Source organism: Anolis carolinensis, chromosome 5 (assembly GCF_035594765.1).
Source record: "Anolis carolinensis isolate JA03-04 chromosome 5, rAnoCar3.1.pri, whole genome shotgun sequence".
Taxonomy (NCBI): Eukaryota; Metazoa; Chordata; class Lepidosauria; order Squamata; family Dactyloidae; genus Anolis; species Anolis carolinensis.
The window spans coordinates 82,784,078-82,805,996 of NC_085845.1; the positions used below are offsets into that span (position 1 = coordinate 82,784,078).

At 39.5% G+C, this 21,919-nt stretch overlaps 1 protein-coding gene across 1 annotated transcript in view; it reads left to right on the plus strand.

The window, feature by feature from the left end:
• The window catches only part of muc19 (mucin 19, oligomeric), a 113,987-nt gene that overhangs the window by 87,750 nt on the left and 4,318 nt on the right, over positions 1 to 21,919 (plus strand). Inside the window, exons 29-36 of the mRNA XM_062981696.1 lie at positions 3,076 to 3,217; positions 4,412 to 4,443; positions 6,612 to 7,685; positions 9,166 to 9,183; positions 10,125 to 10,162; positions 12,581 to 12,691; positions 17,289 to 17,328; positions 20,991 to 21,099. Coding sequence (XP_062837766.1) covers positions 3,076 to 3,217; positions 4,412 to 4,443; positions 6,612 to 7,685; positions 9,166 to 9,183; positions 10,125 to 10,162; positions 12,581 to 12,691; positions 17,289 to 17,328; positions 20,991 to 21,099 — 1,564 coding nt within the window. The remainder of the gene's footprint in view (positions 1 to 3,075; positions 3,218 to 4,411; positions 4,444 to 6,611; positions 7,686 to 9,165; positions 9,184 to 10,124; positions 10,163 to 12,580; positions 12,692 to 17,288; positions 17,329 to 20,990; positions 21,100 to 21,919) is intronic.

The window sequence follows — 21,919 nt, forward strand, 5'->3', positions numbered from 1 at the left end:
CCCCCTACATCACTCTATGACCTTTTAAAAAGTATCATTGCTGATGGGATGCATACAGATTTTCCTATCACACACAAAACAGCTCTTCAGCAACGGAAGAATCAATAGTATTTTAAAAAACATGATTAGAATTCCGTCTGCAAATAATCAGTTTCTGTGACACTTTGCAGACAGATTCTGATGGAATATTGATGGGATGGAGCAAACGTCATGTGATGGGACCCGTTTAAAATCATTCTCAAACAGTCTCAGAAATTGAGTATTTCCTAATGTGATAAGGTCCTAATTCAACCAGCAGAGCACTTGATGAGCCAACCCAGACATAGAATATTATTTGAGAACACAGAAATGCTGGATCACTCTGACAACCACCATGTCAAACTACACAAAGAAGCCATTGAAATCCACAAGCATGTGGACAATCTCAACAGAAAGGAGGAAACAATAAAATGAACAAACTTGAGTTACCAGCATTAAAAAACCCAGAACTCAAGACAGTAAATAAAGAACAACACTCAGAAACAGGGGAATTCCAGACAGCAAACAATCAAGTGCCAGTTAACACCTCCCAAACAAAGGATCTCCCCAGGCAAACAACAGCCAGGATATCTGTATGCAAATATCTTCAGTGATTGACTTTGCAGCTGCTAGGCTACTCATGCCAGTCAAGCTTGCTAATGTCAACATTCACACTTGCTTCAAACAGACAAGGGTTCTTTCCCCCACCCTGGACATTTCACAGATATATATGTACACGCTACTTGCCTCATTTCCAACGGACCTCTGAACAATCCTCTGAGGATGCTTACCACAGATGCAGGTGAAACACCAGGAGAGAATGCTACTGGAACAGATAACAACAACAACAAACTTTCTTTGTAACCCACCCTATCTTCCCAAGGGGGCTCAGGGCGGTTTCAAGCAAAGGATGGCAAACATTCAATGCCACAAAACAATACAAACATAAATAACCCCAGGGTCAAACATCTATAACAATTACAATAACTAATTCATAAATTTAAATAATCAAATAAAACATGTGAGTCTAATTAAACCAATGAAGCAGCAACTAATTAGTTTAAAAACAGTTTAAAATTAACTAAGCCATTTTTATATAATTTATCTGCTGCCAGTAAACCAGAGTAAGTCAACCATGTTCTAGTCAACATTGCTAATCCTCATCTTCTCCATAGGCTAGAGAACAAACAGGGCCATACAGCCCAAAAAATTCACCGCAACCCAGTGACCATGAAAGCCTTTGACAACACATCAGTTTGAAACTTTGGAATTAAAAATTTAGGCTCTAGTATTCATTGCTGCTGTCTGCTACAGCTATAAGATCAGCCCATAGGCACAGAACCCCCAACATTTTTTATATTTAAAAAATCATCATGTCTCCAAGCACTATAAACCCATCCACTCCATGTAAGGACTCTACTTAGCATTAAATCCACCTACACACATCCAGTTCCAGGCTCCTATCATGTTACATTTTCCATTTAATGTTAAATTCCCCTTTTTCTAAGTTCTTCTAAAAATGTAGAATGTTACCATTTGAAGAAAATTCCCCAATGCATTTTACTCCCCCCCCCCCCACAAAAAAAGAAGAAAAACTATTAATAAATGTTACTCAATCCCATCGCCGCTCTGCCCCCAAGTACAGTAGAGTCTCATTTATCCAAGCCTCGCTTATCCAAATTTCTGGATTATCCAAGCCATTTTTGTAGTCAATGTTTTCAATATATCGTTATATTTTGGTGCTAAATTCGTAAATACAGTAATTACAACATAACCTTACTGCATATTGAACTGCTTTTTCTGTCAAATTTGTTGTTAAACATGATGTTTTGGTGCTTAACTTGTAAAATCATAACCTAATTTGATGTTTAATAGGCTTTTCCTTAATCCCTCCTTATTATCCAAGATATTCGCTTATCCAAGCTTCTGCCAGCCCGTTTAGCTTGGATAAGTGAGACTCAACTGTACTGGCATTAAAGACATTATATGCAAAACGATTGTCATTATTTTGCATTATCCTTCAACACCCTTTCCAAATGGCAATATAGATAATGTTAATATTTGTGGTGCAATACTAAGGAGGGAACTCAGAAGACACTTTGCCAGCAACCCCGAAGCTTGGCCCTGAGTGAAAGACTTGGAGGATAGGCCAAGACAAAATTGATTTTTCTTTCTGAGGCATTAGAATTAAAGGAACCTCCTTGCAAAGAAACCTTGACAAGATTTCTGTATATATATGTTCATTTGAGAAAATGTCCAATTTCCTTGATGTCACCGTCAGTGAGTTCCTTATGTAAATTCAGAACAAGGGCTTTCCAGAAGCATAGATAAAGGTAAAGGTTTCCCCTGACATTAAGTTTAGTCATGAGGGTTGGTGCACATCTCCATTTCTACGGCATTGTCCGTAGACATATCCAAGGTCATGTGGCCAGCATGACTGCTTGGAGCGCCATTGCCTTCCGCCAGAGCAGTACCTATTGATCTACTCACATTGGCATGTTTTCAAACTGCTAGGTTGGCAAAAGCTGGGGCTAACAGCAGGAGCTCACCCCACTCCCCGGATTCGAATCGCTAACCTTTCAGTCAGCAAGTTCAGCAGCTCAGCAGTTTAACCCACTGCGTCACCAGGGCTCCAGAAGCATGGCTTTCTGCAATTTAGCTCTTTGAATGGGTTTTGCAGGTTGTTATTACTTCCATAAGGTCCACTTGTTTCATTCTCTTTAATGTCTGTGCAGTGATTCCTTGGATATGTTCTAGGGCTTTTCTAAAAGTTTTTTTAAAAAAACAAATAGAGCCTAGTTTGCTGTAATGGTCTCCAAATTTGAAAAGCAACTCTTCTCCTCTTTGATTTGCAATGCCTCCTACCGATGGCAATAATTTCATTAAGTGAGGTTTTTTTAAAAATCTAATAACAAATACTGCAACGCATTCATCCTATCTGGAGAAGAGCATAATGATGTATGTTATGCAAAATTCGATGGCAATGGCTTTGTTCTGTCAGTCAGACTTTGTTCTGACTGGCTATACAAGTCAACATTTGATCCTTTTGAAACATAGGTTGCTATGCGAAGTGTCCAGAACACAAACCTTATTTAGATGAAAACACCATGAAATGTGTCCGTTTGTCAGACTGCACATGCTATCACAATGAAATAGTGCTACCTGGAGAATTCATTTATGACGAATGTGGCCGACTATGGTAAGTTGTGGATTTAAAAAAAAAAATAGTAAAGGTAAAGGTTTTCTCCTGACATTAAATCTAGTCGTGTCCAACTCTGGGGGTTGGTACTCATCTCCATTTCTAAGCCGAAGAGCCAGCATTGTCTGTAGACACCTCCAAGGACATGTGGCTGGCATGACTGCATGAAGTGCCATTACCTTCCCACAAGAGCGGTACCTATTGATCAACTCATATTTTTGAACTACTAGGTTGGCAGAAGCTGGGGCTAACAGCGGGAGCTCACTCCACTCCCCGGATTAGAACCTGTGACCTTTTGGTCAGCAAGTTCAACAGCTCAGCAGTTTAATCCGCTGCACCACTGGGTGTTTTAAAATATTATTTATTTATTTTATAATGGTTCAAGGCATTTCTTATACATTGTTTATTATACAGCAGACACATAATATTCAATAATCAATATAATCTGCAATACATTTTTTGCATCTCCTGTTATTTTCTCACTTACATATATTTTCTATCTCTTTCTAAAGCTTTCTCACTACATTGCTTATAACACTTTCCATTTACACTTGATCTTAGCCAAAAGGCCAAATCCAGTTTTTAATCCCAACTAGAATGAATCTAGTGACTCAGCTCAGCATGTGGAAACTTACCAAGTTCCTACTGAATCTTGGTAAATTGGATGGAATCAACCAGTAGATTTGGCCCCTCCTCACTCCAGAAATACACATCACTTGAATTTTCTGCTACTCTTTGGATGATGCCGAAAATAAATCTCTACTATGTGGACTATCGCCAACACTGCCCACAAAGATGATGAATGTGCCTTTATTGCAAGCAGTCCCTACATTTTGTAAATCTAGGCTGGAATCCTGTATGACCTAAATTTGTGAGTTTCTGAATTGTGAAAATGCCGGTGAGAGCATTGTAGATGCCCAATGCATGAACCTGATCTACATCGAGGGCTGTAGTGCACTGGTCCCAATTCATTTCTGTCCCATTTCACATTGGTCACTTTGCTGGTTCTGCTATGTTGTTAAGTAACAGCAGGCCTCTATTGGATGCAGCTGTTGCACATCTTCACAATACTCTTCCTTGCAAATGCAAGTTCATTTTTGAGCTTACAGCCACCCCAACAGGATTCCAGCCCTACTATTTTGAGTTCTTTACGTTATTAACATGAAACCTTTCTTAAATTTTCTTTGTGTATAGTGTTTGCAGACGTGGAGACTTGGAGTGCTCTGGTGAGTAATCTACCTGTCTAAAGTTTAGTTAAGTTATAAGTGGCACTGCTCAACTTTGTACACACTGCTGTTAAGAGATGTTAATTAGAGATGTGCATGAAATTTTTCCCTTCGTTTCGACCGTTTGTCTACACAAAACAAATGACGACATTTTCGTAAGAAATTAGAGGTGACACGAAAATGAAAGCTTCACAGTCATTGTGCTTGTTTTCGTTTTCCTTTCATTTTGGCCGTTTAAAAATAAGCAGGTACTGACAAATTACGCCCATTACAGCTGATGTGTACCAATGGGCGTTAATAATAATATTAATATAAATAATGATAGTTACTTTGGTACCCTAAGCTGAGTCTGAGAGGGGAGTGCTTCCCCATTATATCCAATGTGTGGTAATGGGTCTTAATAATAATAATAATAATAATAATAATAATAATAAAAATAATAATAAATAATGATAGTTACTCTGGTACCCTAAGCTGAGTCTGAGAGGAGAGTGCTTCCCCATTATATCCAATGTGTGCTAATGGGTCTTAATAATAATATTAATATAAATAACGATAGTTACTCTGGTACCCTGAGTCTGAAAGGGGAGTGCTTCCCCATTATATCCAATGTGTGCTAATGGGTCTTAATAATAATATTAATATAAATAACGATAGTTACTCTGGTACCCTAAGCTGAGTCTGAGAGGGAAGTGCTTCCCCATTATATCCAATGTGTGCTAATGGGTCTTAATAGTAATATTAATATAAATAACGATATTTACTCTGGTACCCTAAGCTGAGTCTGAGAGGAGAGTGCTTCCCCATTATATCCAATGTGTGCTAATGGGCCTTAATAATAATATTAATATTAATAACGATAGCTATCCTGGGACCCTAAGCTGAGTCTGAGGGAGAAGTGGCTTCCCATTACATCTGATGTGTGCCAATGGGTGTTAATAATAATAATAATAATAATAATAATAATAATAATAATAATATTAATAACAATAGTACTCTGGGGGAGACCAAAATGTTTAAAATTTGGTGGCCTAAAAGGGGTCAAAATGCCTTTCATGTGTGGCGATTTTCACTCCTCTAGCCCAAAAAACTGAGGGGGGGGGACCTCGAAAGCTCTCCCATTGCAGCCAATGGTCCTAAATTTTTTGTTTTTTTCGTAAGCCAGACAAAAATTCTGTTCGTATAGGCACCCCATTTTCGTTAGTGGGAACAAATATGAAAAATGAGACCAAATGAATTATACTACACAAAATGAACAGCAATTCTATACAAAAGCACAACACTAATGTTAATCTTGGCTGGAATCCTATTGTTTAGTCTCAGGCCCCTTCCACACAGCTGTATAAAATCCACATTGAACTGGATTATATGGCAATGTGGACTCAGATGGCCCTGTTCGAAGCAGATATTGTGATTTATCTGCCTTGATATTCTGGGTTATATAGCTGTATGTAAGGGCCCTCAGTTAGAGCAGCCTCATTGAATCCATTGCAGAATGGTGAATCAGCATGTTAGTAAACCCAGTTTGTTGAATGGCTCTTGGGATTGTTAGTTGGGACTAACAATAGAACTGAAGCCTATATTCTTGCATCCCACAAGAAAGCTTATTATTGAAATGTGTCAATTATCTTGTCACTTCACAAGGGCATTTTGCCATTTGAGTGTTTTTTAAAAACTCTTCTTACTTTTGTTCCTCCCTGTTTGGTGCTGCAACATTTTCTCAATATCCGTAGGACTGGGAGCAAGCAAGCCTGGAAACTGAGCTGAAGTGATATTTTAAAACAATTAACAGCATGAACTTTACTCATGGATTTTGGATCAGCTAAATGAAATTGTTTATAGTGATTGTATTTTTGTGTATCTCTTTGTGCGCAATTATTTTAAATTGAATTCTTGATATATTCTTTCATATAACTGTAATTTGAAATGTGTTTACATTGGGGTACAATGGGGGCAGAGGATCAATGGGGATCAGATCTGTTGAGGGAGTATTTTACTTTTCTTTTGCTTGATCATTGCATTTTTCTCTCTCCTTGTATTCCATTTTGATGCCTTGAACATTTCTGATTGTGAGAATTATTGTTATCCAGATATTTATATTAAAGCATTGTACTTTACCCTTCCTCTGATTCAATGTAGCTTATGTTGTATCTTCTCATTTTATCCAGAGATTCCATTTGTTCCAAGATTTGGTGATGAAATAAAAACGAAGCCTGAAGGAATCACCATCCCAGCCACTGCCACTACCAGATTGAGCTCCACCCACATGATAGGAACTCATAGAAATGAGACTGAAGTAACAAATCCTGGTTTCATTGATAGCACAAGTCAGAGGATACAAACAGGAAGTTTCACAGAAAAGCTGACAAAAGCAACTACAGCTGTGGATGAACATGCCACTGGTGTCCCTCCTAGTACTGGGATTCATATTACCAGCAGTGCTATCCATTGGAATACAGATGCTACTAGAAGACCTACAGAACATGAACCAGTAAGAAGCTCAACTGAAGGCAGCAAAAATGTCACTACAGGAACGGATGGGGGTGTTGAACGCTCTACTTTTGTCCCTCCCAAAACCAGTAAAAGTATGACCAGCAGTCATGTCCAACGGAGTACAGATGTAACCAGACAACCAGCTGATCATACAGTAGTCAGAAGCTCAACTGAAGGAAGCAGAAGTGTCACTACAGGAAAGGTTGGAAGTCCTGAGACCTCTACACTTGTCCCTACCAAGTCGAGCAGAAGTATGACCAGCAGACTTGTTCAACAGAGTACAGAGGTAACCAGAAAACCAACTGAACATCCATCAGTCAAAAGCTCAACTGAAGGCACCAAGAGTGTCACTACAGGAACGGATGGAGGTGCTGAGCCCTCTACTTTCCCCCCACAGAAAACTAGCAATGGTGTGACCAGTAGGCTTGTCCAACAGAGTACAGATGTAACTAGAAAGCCAACTGAACATACAGCAGCCAGAAGCTCAACTCAAGGCAGCAAGAGTGTCACTATACAAACGACTGGAGATGCTGAGCCCTCTACTTTTGTCCTTCCCAAAACCAGCAGAGGTATGGCCAGTAGTCTTCTCCAGGAGAGTACAGATGTAACCAGAAAACCAACAGTCAGAAGTTCAACTGAAGTCAAGAAGGTCACAACAGAATATAACAAGCCCTCTACTAAAGTCTCAGCTAGGACTATCACAGATACTACACATGAAAACACGAGTGCAAGAATTGGATATGCAACAGGTGAAATCTCAGTCTGCTCATTTGGGTACTACTGAATTACCTCAATGGGAATTTTTTGGAATGTGAAATATGCTTCACATGATTAGTTTCACTGAGCGACCTGCTTGAAACAGTTTGAGTTACAGAAATAGTTACAGAGTTACAAGGCTTTTGTGGTCAGAATCACTGGGTTGCTATGAGTTTTCCGGGCTGTATGACCATGTTCCAGAAGCATTCTCTCCTGACAATTTGCCGACATCTATGGCAGGCATCCTCAGAGGTTGTGAGGTCTCACAACCTCTGAGGATGCCTACATAGATGTGGGCAAAACATCAGGAGAGAATGCTTCTTGAGCATGGCCATACAGCCCAGAAAACTCACAGCAATACCATAAAGTAATTTGGAGGTTAATATCTGTCTATGGATAACACCGAGGAGGCTTTCTCTATCCAAAGTCACCACTCAGACAGAAAAACATAGATAGTAGGGGTATGCGAAACGGCAGAAATCCATTCTGTTTTTGTTTTGAATTTCGGTGCCCGCCATTCTGAGATTAGTAGGGGAGCCCTTTGGATTTGTAATTCATGATCGGGGGTGGCGGGGACACCAGAAATTCAAAACAAAAACAGAATTAGAACGGCTTTCTGCCCTTTTGCACACCTCTAGAAACATAAGCTTATGTTGGCTTACACCTATTTCACCAGGTGCACCAGTCTACAAAAATCACTATCAGTTTACAAAATATGCATCACTCTCTATTATATATTTCAAACTGTGTGCTAATGTTTTATATTAAGCCGCTTTACATCGCCTTTGGGAGAGAGAAAGCCGGATTTAAATAAATATAATAAACAAATAAACTATACAGAAGCTTATACTATCAGTCTCAAAGGTGGTACTAGATTCCTTTGCATACTGATCTTCCAGATTTACACAGCTGTCTCTTTTAAGTGTATCCAGAGGGTATCCATCTACCATTAAACTATATAACACGATTTTTGTTCCTGAGTTATAAATGTCATATCCTACTTGGTTTTATCAAAAAGACATGAAAAAGTTTATTAAACTGAAAAAACTTTGTTTTTGTGGAACATCTCACAGCACATTTTTGCTATAATTTTTCAATGAATATCTCAAATCTCAGCCAATTCAACATAGTGCAATTTGTAGCAGGCACAAAAACAAAATTTCTGTGGAGTATGACAACTACTTTCAAAGTGAGTATCACACAATTAAACAGGAAATAACCCTTTTGAACCAGGAACAGAAACCTTTTCAAATTTTGTTACATAGTGTTATTGACGTACAGCAAAGCTTCCTTATTTTTTTTTTACCATTTAGATATTTACAATATCTAAATATTTCTCCCTTTCTCTGCCCCGCCTGGAGTCCCCCTCGGGGTAGAGAAAAGCAGGATATAAATATAGTAAATAAATAAAATAATAATAAAATTATGTTATGGTAATAGCATAATTCATATTGATTTTCTCTCTTCATACAGGATGTCCAGACATACCAGGTAAGTTATTGCCAGCAGCATTTCAATTTGCCTTTAATGAAACCTCAGAGCTTGGCAAAGTTACTTCTTTTGGATTATATTATTATTATTATTATTATTATTATTATTATTATTATTATTATCATCATCATCATCATCATCATCATCATCATCATCATCATCATCATCATCATTATGTTTATGTATACCCTGCTTTCTCTCTCCACAAAGGAGACTCAAAGCGGATGTCATCTACCACATTCCCCAGAGAATTTGGGGAATATTAGGCTAAAAACACTGTTGCCAAGCTCTACTTAATTTTTGGGAAAGCCAGGGAATTCTTAATGGGAAAGCCAGGGAATTCGTTTTCTGTTGGAATGTTAACCTTTGTCCTGGGGAAGTTTGATTTTTATAGGAGGGTTTGATGAACAGAAAAATAGGATAACATGTTTTTTCCTTAATTCCTTTTGTTGTTGTTTTTGTTGTTGTTGTTATTGTTGGGGGGATTTAATTATTTATTAATTATTTAGTCATTATTATTAATTATTAATTATCATCATAATTTCAGAGTTAATTTACAGAATATAACTGTTAAAATATATTCATTTCCAAATCTGCCACCATTAAAAAAACCCCAATTTTTTTCTTGACTACAACAGAATAGAAATATTATTATTGCTTTGGAAAGGAAGCAAGATAAACTACTATTCTGAGGCCACCACAAAATGAGCCCTGCTATTGTAGACTGAGCCCTCTTCTACACTGCCATATAAAATCCAGATTATCTGCTTTGAACTGGATTCGATGGCAGTGTAGACTTATATAATCCAGTACAAAGCAGATAATGTGGATTATCTGCTTCGATAATTTGGATTATATGGCAGTGTAGATCCAGCCTCACTCCATGTGTCTAATAGTCAAATCTCTGTGCTAGAAATCAATGCTGTGTTTTATTCTTTCAGATCCAACCTCATGTCGGTTTAAAAATAAATATTTCAAGGTGAGCTTGTGTATTCATTTCAGGAGAGTTGTAGCTGATGTGATGAGATGTTTAAGTATATTACATTTCATTTTCAATGGCATTCTTCGTAAACATAGAATGCTTTTAAGAGGAGAGAATGGTTTTATTATTATCATTCGTTGCTGAAGACTAATGCTTTGAACTGGATTGTATGAGTTCCCTTCTACACTGCCATATAAAATCCAGGTTATCTGCTTTCTACTGGATTGTATGTCAGTGTAGACTCATATAATCCTGTTCAAAGCAGATAATGTGGAATAACTGCTTTAATAATCTGTATGATATGGCAGCGTAGAAGGGGTCTGAGTCTTGGTATCCTGGGTCGGCTCTCCAGAATGGGTCTTGGGGGCACTGCACTGCGGTGGCTCTACTCCTTCCTGCACCCAGATGGTGATGTTGGGGGACACCTACTCGGATCCCTGGCCATTGACCTGTGGGGTCCCGTAAGGTTCTATTCTTTCCCCCATGCTATTAAACATTTAATATTTACATGAAACTGCTGGGGAAGATCATCTGGAGTTTTGGAATTGGGTGCCATCTCTATGCAGATGACACACAACTCTGCTACTCTTTTCCACCCCATTACAAGGAAGCTCCCCAGATCCTAGACCAGTGCCTGGCAGCTGTGATTGACTGGATGAGGGCCAACAAACCGAGGCTTAATCCAGACAAGACAGAGGTCCTCCTGGTCAGTCGCAAGGCTGATCGAGGTATAGGATGGTAAGCTGTGCTTGATGGGGTTACACTACCTCTGAGGACACAGGTCCACAGTCTGGGGATTCTCCTGGAATCATCACTGACGCTTGAAACTCAGGTGTCGGCGGTAGCTAGGAGGGCCTACGCACAATTAAAACTGGTGCACCAGCTGCAACTGTAACTTGAAAAGCCTGACTTGGCCATGGTGGTCCACACCTTAGTTACATCTAGCATGGACTACTGCAATGCACTCTACATGGGGCTGCCTTTGAAGACAGCTCAGAAACTGCAATTAATGCAAAGATAGGCAGCCGGATTAGTAACTGGGGCTAGCTGTAGAGAGCATACTACGCAGAAGCGTCCCTAGGTAATTTCGCCTTGTAGGCGAACCTAGTGGCCGCGCCCTCCCCCAAAATTGTGCCCCCCCAAGGCCCCGTACATACCTTCGGTGGCGGTGGCAGTGGCGGTGGCGGGGACCATCGGCTACCTCCTCGCCGAATGCGGAAGGTCTCAACTGAGGCCTAGCTCTTCTCGCGAGGTCTCGCGAGACCTCATGAGAAGAGCTAGGTTTCAGTTGAGGCCTTCTACGTTCAGTGAGGAGGGAACTGATGGTCCCCGCTGCCATCTCCGCTGCTGCCGCCGCTGCAGCCGCAGGGGGGGCCTCGACAGCGCCCCCGGGGACAATGCACCACAAGCGGGCGCTTACATTGGCCGCTATATTGGGCCAGCTATGATACTACGCCCCTATTAAAGCTGTTCCACTGGCTGCCAACAATATTCCAGGCCCAATTCAAGGTGCAGGTTATTACCTATAAAGCCCTATATGCTTTAGGTCCAACCTAGCTTCATGACTACATCGTCTTCTGTGAACCGGTGCGGGCTTTGAGATCTGCTGGGGAGGCCCTTCTCTCGGACCCACCTCCGTCCCAAGCAAGGTTGTTAGGGACAAGAGAGAGAGAGCCTCTCGGTGGTGGCCCCCCGGAATTATGCTAGCCCCTATTCTTCAATTTTTTTGGTCTAATCTGAAAACATGGCTTTTTAAACGAGGCTTTGACCTTCATTAGAATTTTAGTGGTAAGACTCAAGGATTTAGTGGTTGTTTCACTCCAGCACTTTAGAGTGATACTTGAAGGCCACAATTTATATCCACAGGTACTGCTGCATTTTATGGAATTTTAAATTTTCTTATGTGATGTTTTTAGATGAAAATGTTGTGCAAATATATGTTATCATTGTTTTATATGCTAATGCAGCATGTGTTTTATGTGTGCAGAAATTTGGAGTGCTTTTGTGAGCTGCTCCGCATCCCTTCAAGGAGATGGTGACGAGATATAAATAAATAATAATAATAATTATTATTATTATTATACATAGACATATAATCAATTCAATGTTGGGCATTGAATTTTGCCAGTTTTGTAAGCCGCCTTGAGTCCCCACGGGTGAGAAAGGCGGGGTAAAAATGTTGTAAATAAATAATCCAGTTCAAATCAAATAATTTGGATTTTATATGGCAGTGTAGAAGGGGCCTGGTTTATGAGAAAGATTCATTATTTTGGGGGTGGAGAGGCAGCAAAAGCAATAGATTTGGACACTTCCAAATTAGAAAAGTACTGTCTGGGAGATTTTGAAACTACAGTATGTGTAATATTTTTCTCTGTAGTAAATCAATATTAATGACTCTTTGTTTTGATTTTCTAGATTGGAGAAAGGTTTAAGGATCCGGATAATCCATGTCTCGATTACACCTGTACCAGAGAAGGCTTTAAAACCAAAGTTGAAGAATGTGTTGAGCAGAAATGGTGTAAAAAGGTGTGTTATTTAAACAGGCTGGAACATATATATGACGTATGAACAGAGTGAGACCGAAAGGGTAACTTGCAGGAAAATCCTTCAAAGATGGTAGAACACCATCTTTTTAATACTGAAAGGTGGTGGGACTCTCAAGACAGCTATTTAGAAGAAAGTCATTTAGGTTCAGCCCGCTTCCACATTGCCCTTATATCCCAGGATCTGATCCCAGATTATCTTCTTATCTCAGATTATCTTTAAAGCAAATAATCTGGGATCAGATCCTGGAATATAGGGCAGTATAGAAGAGGCCTCAGAGACCATATGCCAAAGACATGTGGAAAAATGTAAGCAGGCATGAAGTAGTGTTGTGTTTTTGTATGGAATTGTTGTTTGTTTTGTTTAGTTTCATTCGTTATGTCTCATTTTCATATTTGTTTCCACTAACGAAAATGGGGCGCCTATACAAACAGAATTTTTGTCTCGCTAACAAAAAACTGAAAATTTTCGAGCACTCAAGGGTTGGGGATTACAGAGCCCAAAATGTATTTGTTTTCAATAATGTAAAATAAAACACCAAAGGAAACAGAGGACCAAGGCAGAGGCAGGCAATTGATCCAGTGAGATAAACAGCCTCCTTCTCTGACGCATGAGGAAGTGAATTGCAGGCATAGAGTCCATGTGGCTGAAAATGAAAGCAAGCACCATGACTGTGCCACTTTCAATATCGTGTCGCCTATTGTTTCATATGAAAATGTCGTCTGTCGTTTCGTGTAGTTAAACGATTGACACAAAACAATAGCACGAAGGAAACATTTTCACACACATCTCTAGCATGAAGTCTAAGCCTCCAATCCTAAAGAATAGGCTTCATTCTCAATCTACAAAGTCTCAGGGGATAATTTTGCTTTGTGGAAACTAGCTCTAAGACTCAGAAGTTTATTCATTTTTATGGTACTGATGGCCATGTTTACATTTTTCTTGGTTAACTGAACAGGAGCAATTTTTACCGTGCCATCGGATAGATATCCACTGGTTAGCACTACAACAATATCATATGGAATAGCAACATTGTGTAACTGCACAATGTTCAGTGAGAAGAACAGCTGAATAAACCCTTGTGTGTATTTGCATGAATGCAGTTTGGCACCATTTTTAACCACCATGGCTCAATGCTATGGAATCATGAGAGTTACAGTTTTACACGATCTCCTGCCTTCTCTGCCAATGAGTGCTGGCACCTCACCAAACTATACAACCTATGATTCCATGGTACTGAGCCATAACAGTTAAAATGTTATCAAACTGTATTAATTCTACAGTGTAGATGCACTCTAAGGCCCCATCTGCACCACCGTCATAATGTACACTTGAACTGCATTATATGGTCAGTGTAGGTAAAGGTAAAGGTTTTCCCCTGACATTAAGTCTAGTTGTGTCCATCTCTGGGGATAGGTGTTCATCTCCATTTCTAAGCTAAAGAGCCAGAATTGTCCGTAGACACCTCCAAGGTAATGTGGCCGCCATGACTGCATGGAGTGCCGTTAGCTCCAGCCAGAGTGGTACCTCACATTTGCATGTTTTCAAACTGCTAGGTTGGCAGAAGCTGGGGCTAACAGCGAGAGCTCACCCCATTCCCTGGATTCAAACTGTTGACCTTTCAGTTAGCAAGTTCATCAGCTCAGCGGTTTAACCCTCTGCGCCACCTGGGGCTCCATAGTCAGTGTAGATTCAAATAATCCAATTCAATGTAGTTCAATCTGCATTATAGTGCCAGTGTAGATAATAGGGCCTGAGTCCTTTCTACATTGTCCTTATATCCCAGGATCTGATCCTAGATTATCTTCTTATCCCAGATTATATGGCAGTAGAGACCCATATAATCCAGTTCAAAGCAGATAACCTGGTATCAGATCTTGGGATATAAGGACAGTATAGAAAGGGCCTGAGTCTCCTGTGCAGATACAAGATGGAAACTTATTGATTAGTTCCAACTGGAGTTTACTTGTAATGGGTCTGACAGTGAGATTGATACCACAGTGTGATTGTATAAAACAGGCTGGAAAACTGGCACTAATTCTAATGTAGATCTTTGAAACTAGAGAGAAGATAAGATGACTACTGGAAACATAACACTATGCAACATGATTTTTCTTCCTGGGTTATCAATGTCATTTCATAATTGGTTCTATCATTAAAAAAAATGGAAGAAGTGTATTAAACTGCAAAAACTTTGTTTTGAGGGATATCCTGCAGCAGATTTTGCTATAGTTTTTCAATGAAGATCTCATAGTTTGTGGCAGCCACAAAAACAAAGTTTCTGGAGTATAGCAATTACTTTTAAAGTATGTACTGCACGATTAAATAGAAAATACTACTTCCAAACTAGGAACAGAATATTTTTCAAAATGTGTTACATAGTGTAATAGATCAAGCATCCTCCACGTCCCAAATAAGAGGAAGTTTAAGTTTCCATTCATCAAGCAGCCCTTCCAAATGTTTTGGTCCATATCTGCCACAATTCTTTTCTACTGGCCATTGGGTGATAGGAGTTTTAGGCCAAAACAACTTGAGGGCTAGAAGTTACTCACCCATTAAAATATTGTGGAAAGGTGCCATAGAATGTCAGTAAAACTGAATATAATCCTATGCTTTTTAAACTATGGGTACCAGCTTCAAATGTGGTCTCCTTGGCTCAGTGGCCCCCGCTACACTGTCGTACAAAATCCATATAACCTGGTTCAAAGCAAATAATATGGATTATCTGGTTGATAAGATGGATTATATACCTATATATCCAGGGTCACGTAAAAGATTCTCAAGAGGAAAAAGGTTTAAGAAATCCTTGTGTAATCAATGTGTCAAGGACAGAACGCCACTAGATAAGATTCAACACAGTTTATTAAAGATACAGAACCAAAAATGCTCGTAAAAAACAAAGAGCTAGGCAAACACTCGCCTTCAATATGAAAAGTCACTCAAAAACGGTTCAAAAGATAAACCGGATTAAACAAGAGTTTAATCTGGGTTAAACCAAAAATGCTTACTTCAGCCTGGGACTTTAAACAAACAAAAGCTGGTAAACAAACATTCAATAGAACATAAATACTGGCAGCAGATTCCTCTCTGCTACTCAACAGCTGTGGTTGAGCAACTAGTTGTTACTCCTCCGTGCAGCGGGCGAACTCCGGGTCCAAACACATCAATCAGGGTTGCAGCGGTCAGCGGGGTCTCAATCCGGTCCGAGGTCGATAGCCAGGTGCAGGCGTCTTAGGTTCCACGAAAACCTCCGATAGCCAAAGAAAGGGTCGTCCAAGATCGTAGTCAGCCAGTCAGTCAGTCAGTCAATCAGTCAGTCAGCCAGTCCAGCGTCAATTCCGAGTAGGTAAATAATGTCCGTCAAGAAGACGACGGAGGGTCCAAGGTATTCAGCAAACGAAACATACCCGTCTTCAGGAAATTCCCAACAAGAGCCCAAGCGTTCGTCCAGATTACCTTGCCCAACGCAATTAGCCCTGGATTCAAGACCCCATTTTATGCCAGTTACAACTCCTCATCGCTATCAGGTGTTACCCTAATTCCAGGTGCCTCATCATCATCATCCTCATCAGAGCTAAAACATCTTTGACTACGCCCCACAGCATCCCCAGCTGTGGATCCCGTTCCATCCCTCCAGCTCGTCCACGGGTCCAATCCTGCAACCCGCCAGTCGCTTCCCATGCTATCATTACCAGGAACACCCAAATCCTCCCTCACACGAGTCCATTCCATGTCATCCTCCTCTGAGCTAACCACCTCTTCCTCCATTCTCTCGGTAAAACCCTCAAAGGAGTCTTCGTCAGATGGTTCTGCAAAGATGTCCCGCAGCCGTTTCCTCTCTCGCTCCTCAAGAGAGTCTGACTCTCGAGGAGTCTTACGACCACGTCTCCCAGTATTGGAGCCATAAGGCTCAACCATAACACAATGTGTGCACATCTAATGTAAGGAACCGCAGATAGCTCAACAGGTTAAACCACTAGCTGCAGGAAAGCTACTGACCAGAGGGTTGATAGTTCAAAGCCGCAAGTTAGGTTGAGCTCCCGACTGTTAGCCCTAGCTTCTGCCAACCCAGCAGTTTGAAAGCATGCAATGCGAGTAGATATATAGATACCACCTCGGCAGGAAGGTAAAAGGACGCCCCATGCAGGCATGCAGGCATGCCGGCAAAAACACGATTGGAAAAGTCTGTGTACAACAAGCTTCTTGGCATGGAAAATGGAACAAGACTACCTCCCCATGGCCATAGCCGAGCATCGCCTCCAAACTCCAAAGATGAAAAAGGAGAAGGCCATAATAATAATAATAATAATAATAATAATAATAATAATAATAATAATAATAATAATTTTATTTTTATACCCCACCCCATCTCCCCGAGGGGATTTGGGGTGGCTTACATGTGTATGTGTACTGTAAGTTGCTGTTGTGTAAAAGGTATTGAATATTTGATTTATATGTGTTTTGTAATCCGCTATGAGTCCCTCCAGGGAGATAAAGTGGAATATAAATAAAGTGTGTTGTTGTTGCTGTTGTTGTTGTTGTTGTTGTCTAACTTTGTATTTTTTAATCTCAAAAACAGGCAGACAGACTGTATAAAGAAAACAAATGCTGCTATAACTGTATGTATAAGTTTCCTATTTTATATAGAAAACAATAATACGTAATTTCTTGTATACAGGCTGTAATTGGATGATGCCTAAATCCTATTGGTATGCCCAGCAGAAGTCCAACTGAATTAATTGATGGATGGTGATTCTGTTAAATCTAGTTAATTCAATAGGTATACCTTAATAGTAACTACCGATAAAATTCAAGCTAGACCATGGTTATATTTTTATATGTCTATTTATAACTAGGCTAGGCTAAGTGATGATCTATTTAAAAAAGATATGAAGCTGAAGATTTGACCTTAATTTGACAGAGAAGGACAAAACTGTCTAGAAAACCTGAGAAGGTCGATATATACTCCTGTCCATGTAAATGTATATATCCTGATTATAAGCTGAAGGGTCTCCCAGATGGGGCAAATGATTCAGGAGATTGCTGTATTTATTGCTATAGTTCTTGTGGTTCTTTTAAATATCCAAACGACATCCCTTTCGTTCCAGAATATTTTCTGACCATTCCCAGCACCAGCTGCAGCATTTTATTCTGACCCTCAAGTGGGTTTCTTTTTCATTCCTAAACTTTTTGGAACGCTATGTTCCCTTTCCTACTTTTAATTTTTTCCCTTTGGAGTTATGATGTTTCCATAAAATGGCTCTTTTGCACTCTTCACTCAAATAAGTAAGAAAATAATAATTCTGAGAAGAGAAAAGTGGTCCTTCAAACCACAAGAGCCCAAAAAATAAGTACAAACAGTGAAATTATTGAGCATGGAAGCGTCAACAACCAAATAATCGGAAGAACTGTATCATGAGGACTGCTTTAGACTAATCTGGAAGAACCATGAGTTTTGTTTGGTTGTGATACATGAGAGGGCCTTTTCTGTGTCGGCACCTAGTTTGCAAAACACCCCAGGAGACAAAACATCTTTGTTACTGTTTTGCCACCACCTTTTTTCTTTTAAATAACTTTTATCCAGCTTTTTTATTTGGGAAGGTGCAGAGGATTGCTTTCAGCTGCCACCAAAATATGGAGGACTCGATGTGTGTTAGACATATCACCACCCACTGACACCAATATATGGAGGATTCGAACTTGTTACCACTACTAACGTTGCCACCAATGTTATATTCAGGAGCCTCCTCTGTGTTAGAATATTTAGAGAGTCACACGAGACACTTTATGTGACGAAAAAACAAGAAGTGTTTTTGTTCTTAAACAGTAAAAATGTGTAGCGGTTTCAATAACAAGTTAGGTTTTTATCTTACAAAGGATGGTTTTATAACTTGAATTCTGTGGAAATACGTTCCTTCCCACAGGAAATACAAACAGGACAATTTAAACCTTTAAATCCACTTCTCCTGGGATTTAACACCAGCACTCTAAAATATAGAGTCTGAATATACCGTATATACTCGAGTATAAGCTGACCCGAATTTAAGCCAAGGCACCTAATTTTACCACAAAAAAACTGGGAAAACATTGACTCCAGTATAAGCCGAGGGTGGTAAATTTCAGGAATAAAAATAGATACCAATAAAATTACATTAATTGAGGCATCAGTAGGTTATATGTTTTTGAATACTTACATAAAGCTCAAATTTAAGATAAGACTGTCCAACTCTGATCAAATCATTATTCTCATCTTCTTCAATGAAAATGTGCTTAATGTATCATTTTAATAATAATAGAATAAAATAATACATGTAATAATAATAATAAATACAGGAAAATAATACATGTAATAATAAATAGAGTAAAATAATAAATGCAATAATAATAATAATAATAATAATAATAAGATCAGAGTGAAATAATAAATGTATTAATAATATTAATAACAATAGAGTAAAATAAATGTAATAGTAGCAACAATAGAGAAAAATTATAAATGTAATAATAACAATAATAATAGAGAAAAATAATAAATGTACCATATATTCTTGAGTATAAGCTGACCCAAATATAAGCCAATCAGGACCTTCACCCAAGTATAAGCCGAGGGGGGCTTTTTCAGTCTTAAAAAAGGGGCTGAAAAACTAGGCTTATACTCAAGTATATACAGTAGTCCTCAGCCTTTCTTCCCTGAAGACTTTTAACTATAGTCCTCAAAGAGGTATTTCTTTAATAAAACAGTTCCCAAGACTATTTCTGTCTTCACACTCCAAATACCAACCAACCCACTAGCTGAATGAATAATTCTCTGGCTGCATAGCTCCAACTGTCACTTTGGCTCCACCCATCTCCAGTTGCTAAGCAACTCTCCCCATTTACATCAGGTAGGCTAATCGATTACAGATGGCATGCCATCATAGCCATCTATGTGTGATGGAGTGGTTTGAACTTTGGACTAGGATTCAAGAGTCAGGTTCCGAATCCCCACTTGGCCGTGAAACCCATTGAGTGATCTTGGGCAAGCCACACTCTCTTGACCTCAGAAGAAGGCACTGGCAAACCATTTCTGAACAAATCTTGCCAGGAAAATCCTCCGACAGGTACACCTTTGGATTTCTATAAGTCAGAAATGACTTGAAGGCTTACACCAACAAAAGTGATTATAGGGTTGCTGTATGGCCATGTTCCAGAAGTATTCTCTCCTGACGTTTCGCCCACATCTATGGCAGGCATCCTCAGAGGTTGTGAGATATGGAGAAACTAAGCAAGGTTTATATATATCTGTGGAAAGTCCAGGGTGAGAGAAGAACTCTTGTCAGTTGGAGGCCAGTGTGAATGTTGTAGTTAATCACCTTAATTAGCATTGAATAGCTTCATCTCCTGGCTTCTTCCTGCCTGGGGGTATCCTTTGTTCAGAGTCATTAGCTGCCCCTGGTTGATTCATGTCTGGAACTCCTCTGTTTTTAGAGTGTTGCTTCTTATTTATTGTTCTGATTTTTGAGTTTTTAAATACTGGTAGCCAGATTTTGTTCATTTTCATGGTTTCCTCCTTTCTGTTGAAGTTGTCCACATGCATGTGAATTTCAATGGCTTCTCTGTGTAGTCTGACATGATAGTTGTTGGAGTGGTCCAGCATTTCTGTGTTCTCAAATAATATACTGTGTCCAGGTTGGTTCATCAAGTGCTCTGCTATGGCTAATTTCTCTGGTTGAGTTAGTCTGTTAGTCTTTCATGTTCTTTGACTCGTGTTTGGGCGCTGCCTTTGGTGGTCCCTATGTAGACTTGTCCACAGCTGCATCGTATCTGGTAGACTCCTGCAGAGGTGAGAGGATCCCTCTTGTCCTTCACTAACCATAGCATTTGTTGGATTTTCTTTGTGAGTCTGTAGATAGTTTGTAAGTTGTGTTTCTTCATCAATTTGCCTATGCAGTCAGTGGTTCCCTTGATGTATGGTAAGAACACCTTTCCTACAAACTATCTACAGACTCCATCTACACTATCTACAGATCCCGGCCATGAAAGCCTTCGACAACACAAAAATGATTATTTTCTCATTGTAGCTTATTATTATTATGATTATTATTATTATTATTCAACTTATTTTTTTGTTTTTCCAAGTGGTTTTTGCTTGTCCGCCTTGCTGGGCAATATCTACAATCACAAACAGGTGTATAAAAACTTCTTTGTAAAAAGATATGTAGGACAACAAGTGATGAGTAACCAAGTTTTTTCTCAGTGCTCATTCACATGGTTCACTGCTTCTTTTGTTGTTCCTGTTTAGGTGTGAATGAATGTAGACCAATTCAGAAGGCAATGAGAATTTCAGCCAAGGGTTGTTCAACTACCATCATGATGGCAATATGTTCTGGCGATTGTCCAGTATCACTCATGTAAGTTGATTTAGAGATGTTTTGTGGAGGATGGGAGTTCTGCTCCAATTTGTCTAACAGACCTCAGGTTTTGACAGAGCCCAGAAGTAACAAATCAGGATTAAATGGTAGCTAGAATCCAGTTGCCAGCATAAGGCTTGGTTACGCTGGTGTGCACATGTTGAATTAAGTTGCACAAGGAACATGTGTATCTCCTGGGCATCGTTGTCATTCCCTGCTGCACAGTGTGACTGCGCATAAGCACCCAGCAAAACAAAGGCAGTTTTGCATTGAGGAGAAGGCCATTTCTTCTCCAAGGTCCATGCAAGAATATTCAGAACTCAATTAGCTACAATGATATAATTAACAGGTCCCTGAAAACACCTGTTGCTATGCATCCAGCTGTAGGTTAATAGTTGGATGCTTATCTGCTGCTTCTTTCATCCTTCACCAACCAGAAAACAGCTGGGATTGTGATGATTTAAACAAGGTTTAAAAGGTGGGTGCACATGAAAATATTGTAATATAGCATTTTTCCTATGCCAAACCATGGCTCTCACATGTAAGGGCACTTACTCACGTGTACGAAACTGGTAGGAATCTAGCTGAGTTCTTGTTTTGACACTGCAACCAGCAATAGCAAGACATTACTTCCCAAATATTATTAAAAATTATTGGGATGGCTTAATTCCAAAATGTAACTTAACATGTCACTCTTATTAAAAAAAAAGTGCTGCCAGATTGTTGGACATTCTTTGGTTCAATATCGTGCAGGGTGATCTTGTGCAGGTTTTGGTAGCATGCAAACAAGGGTTTTTCTGAGACTCCCTGGCCATTCATT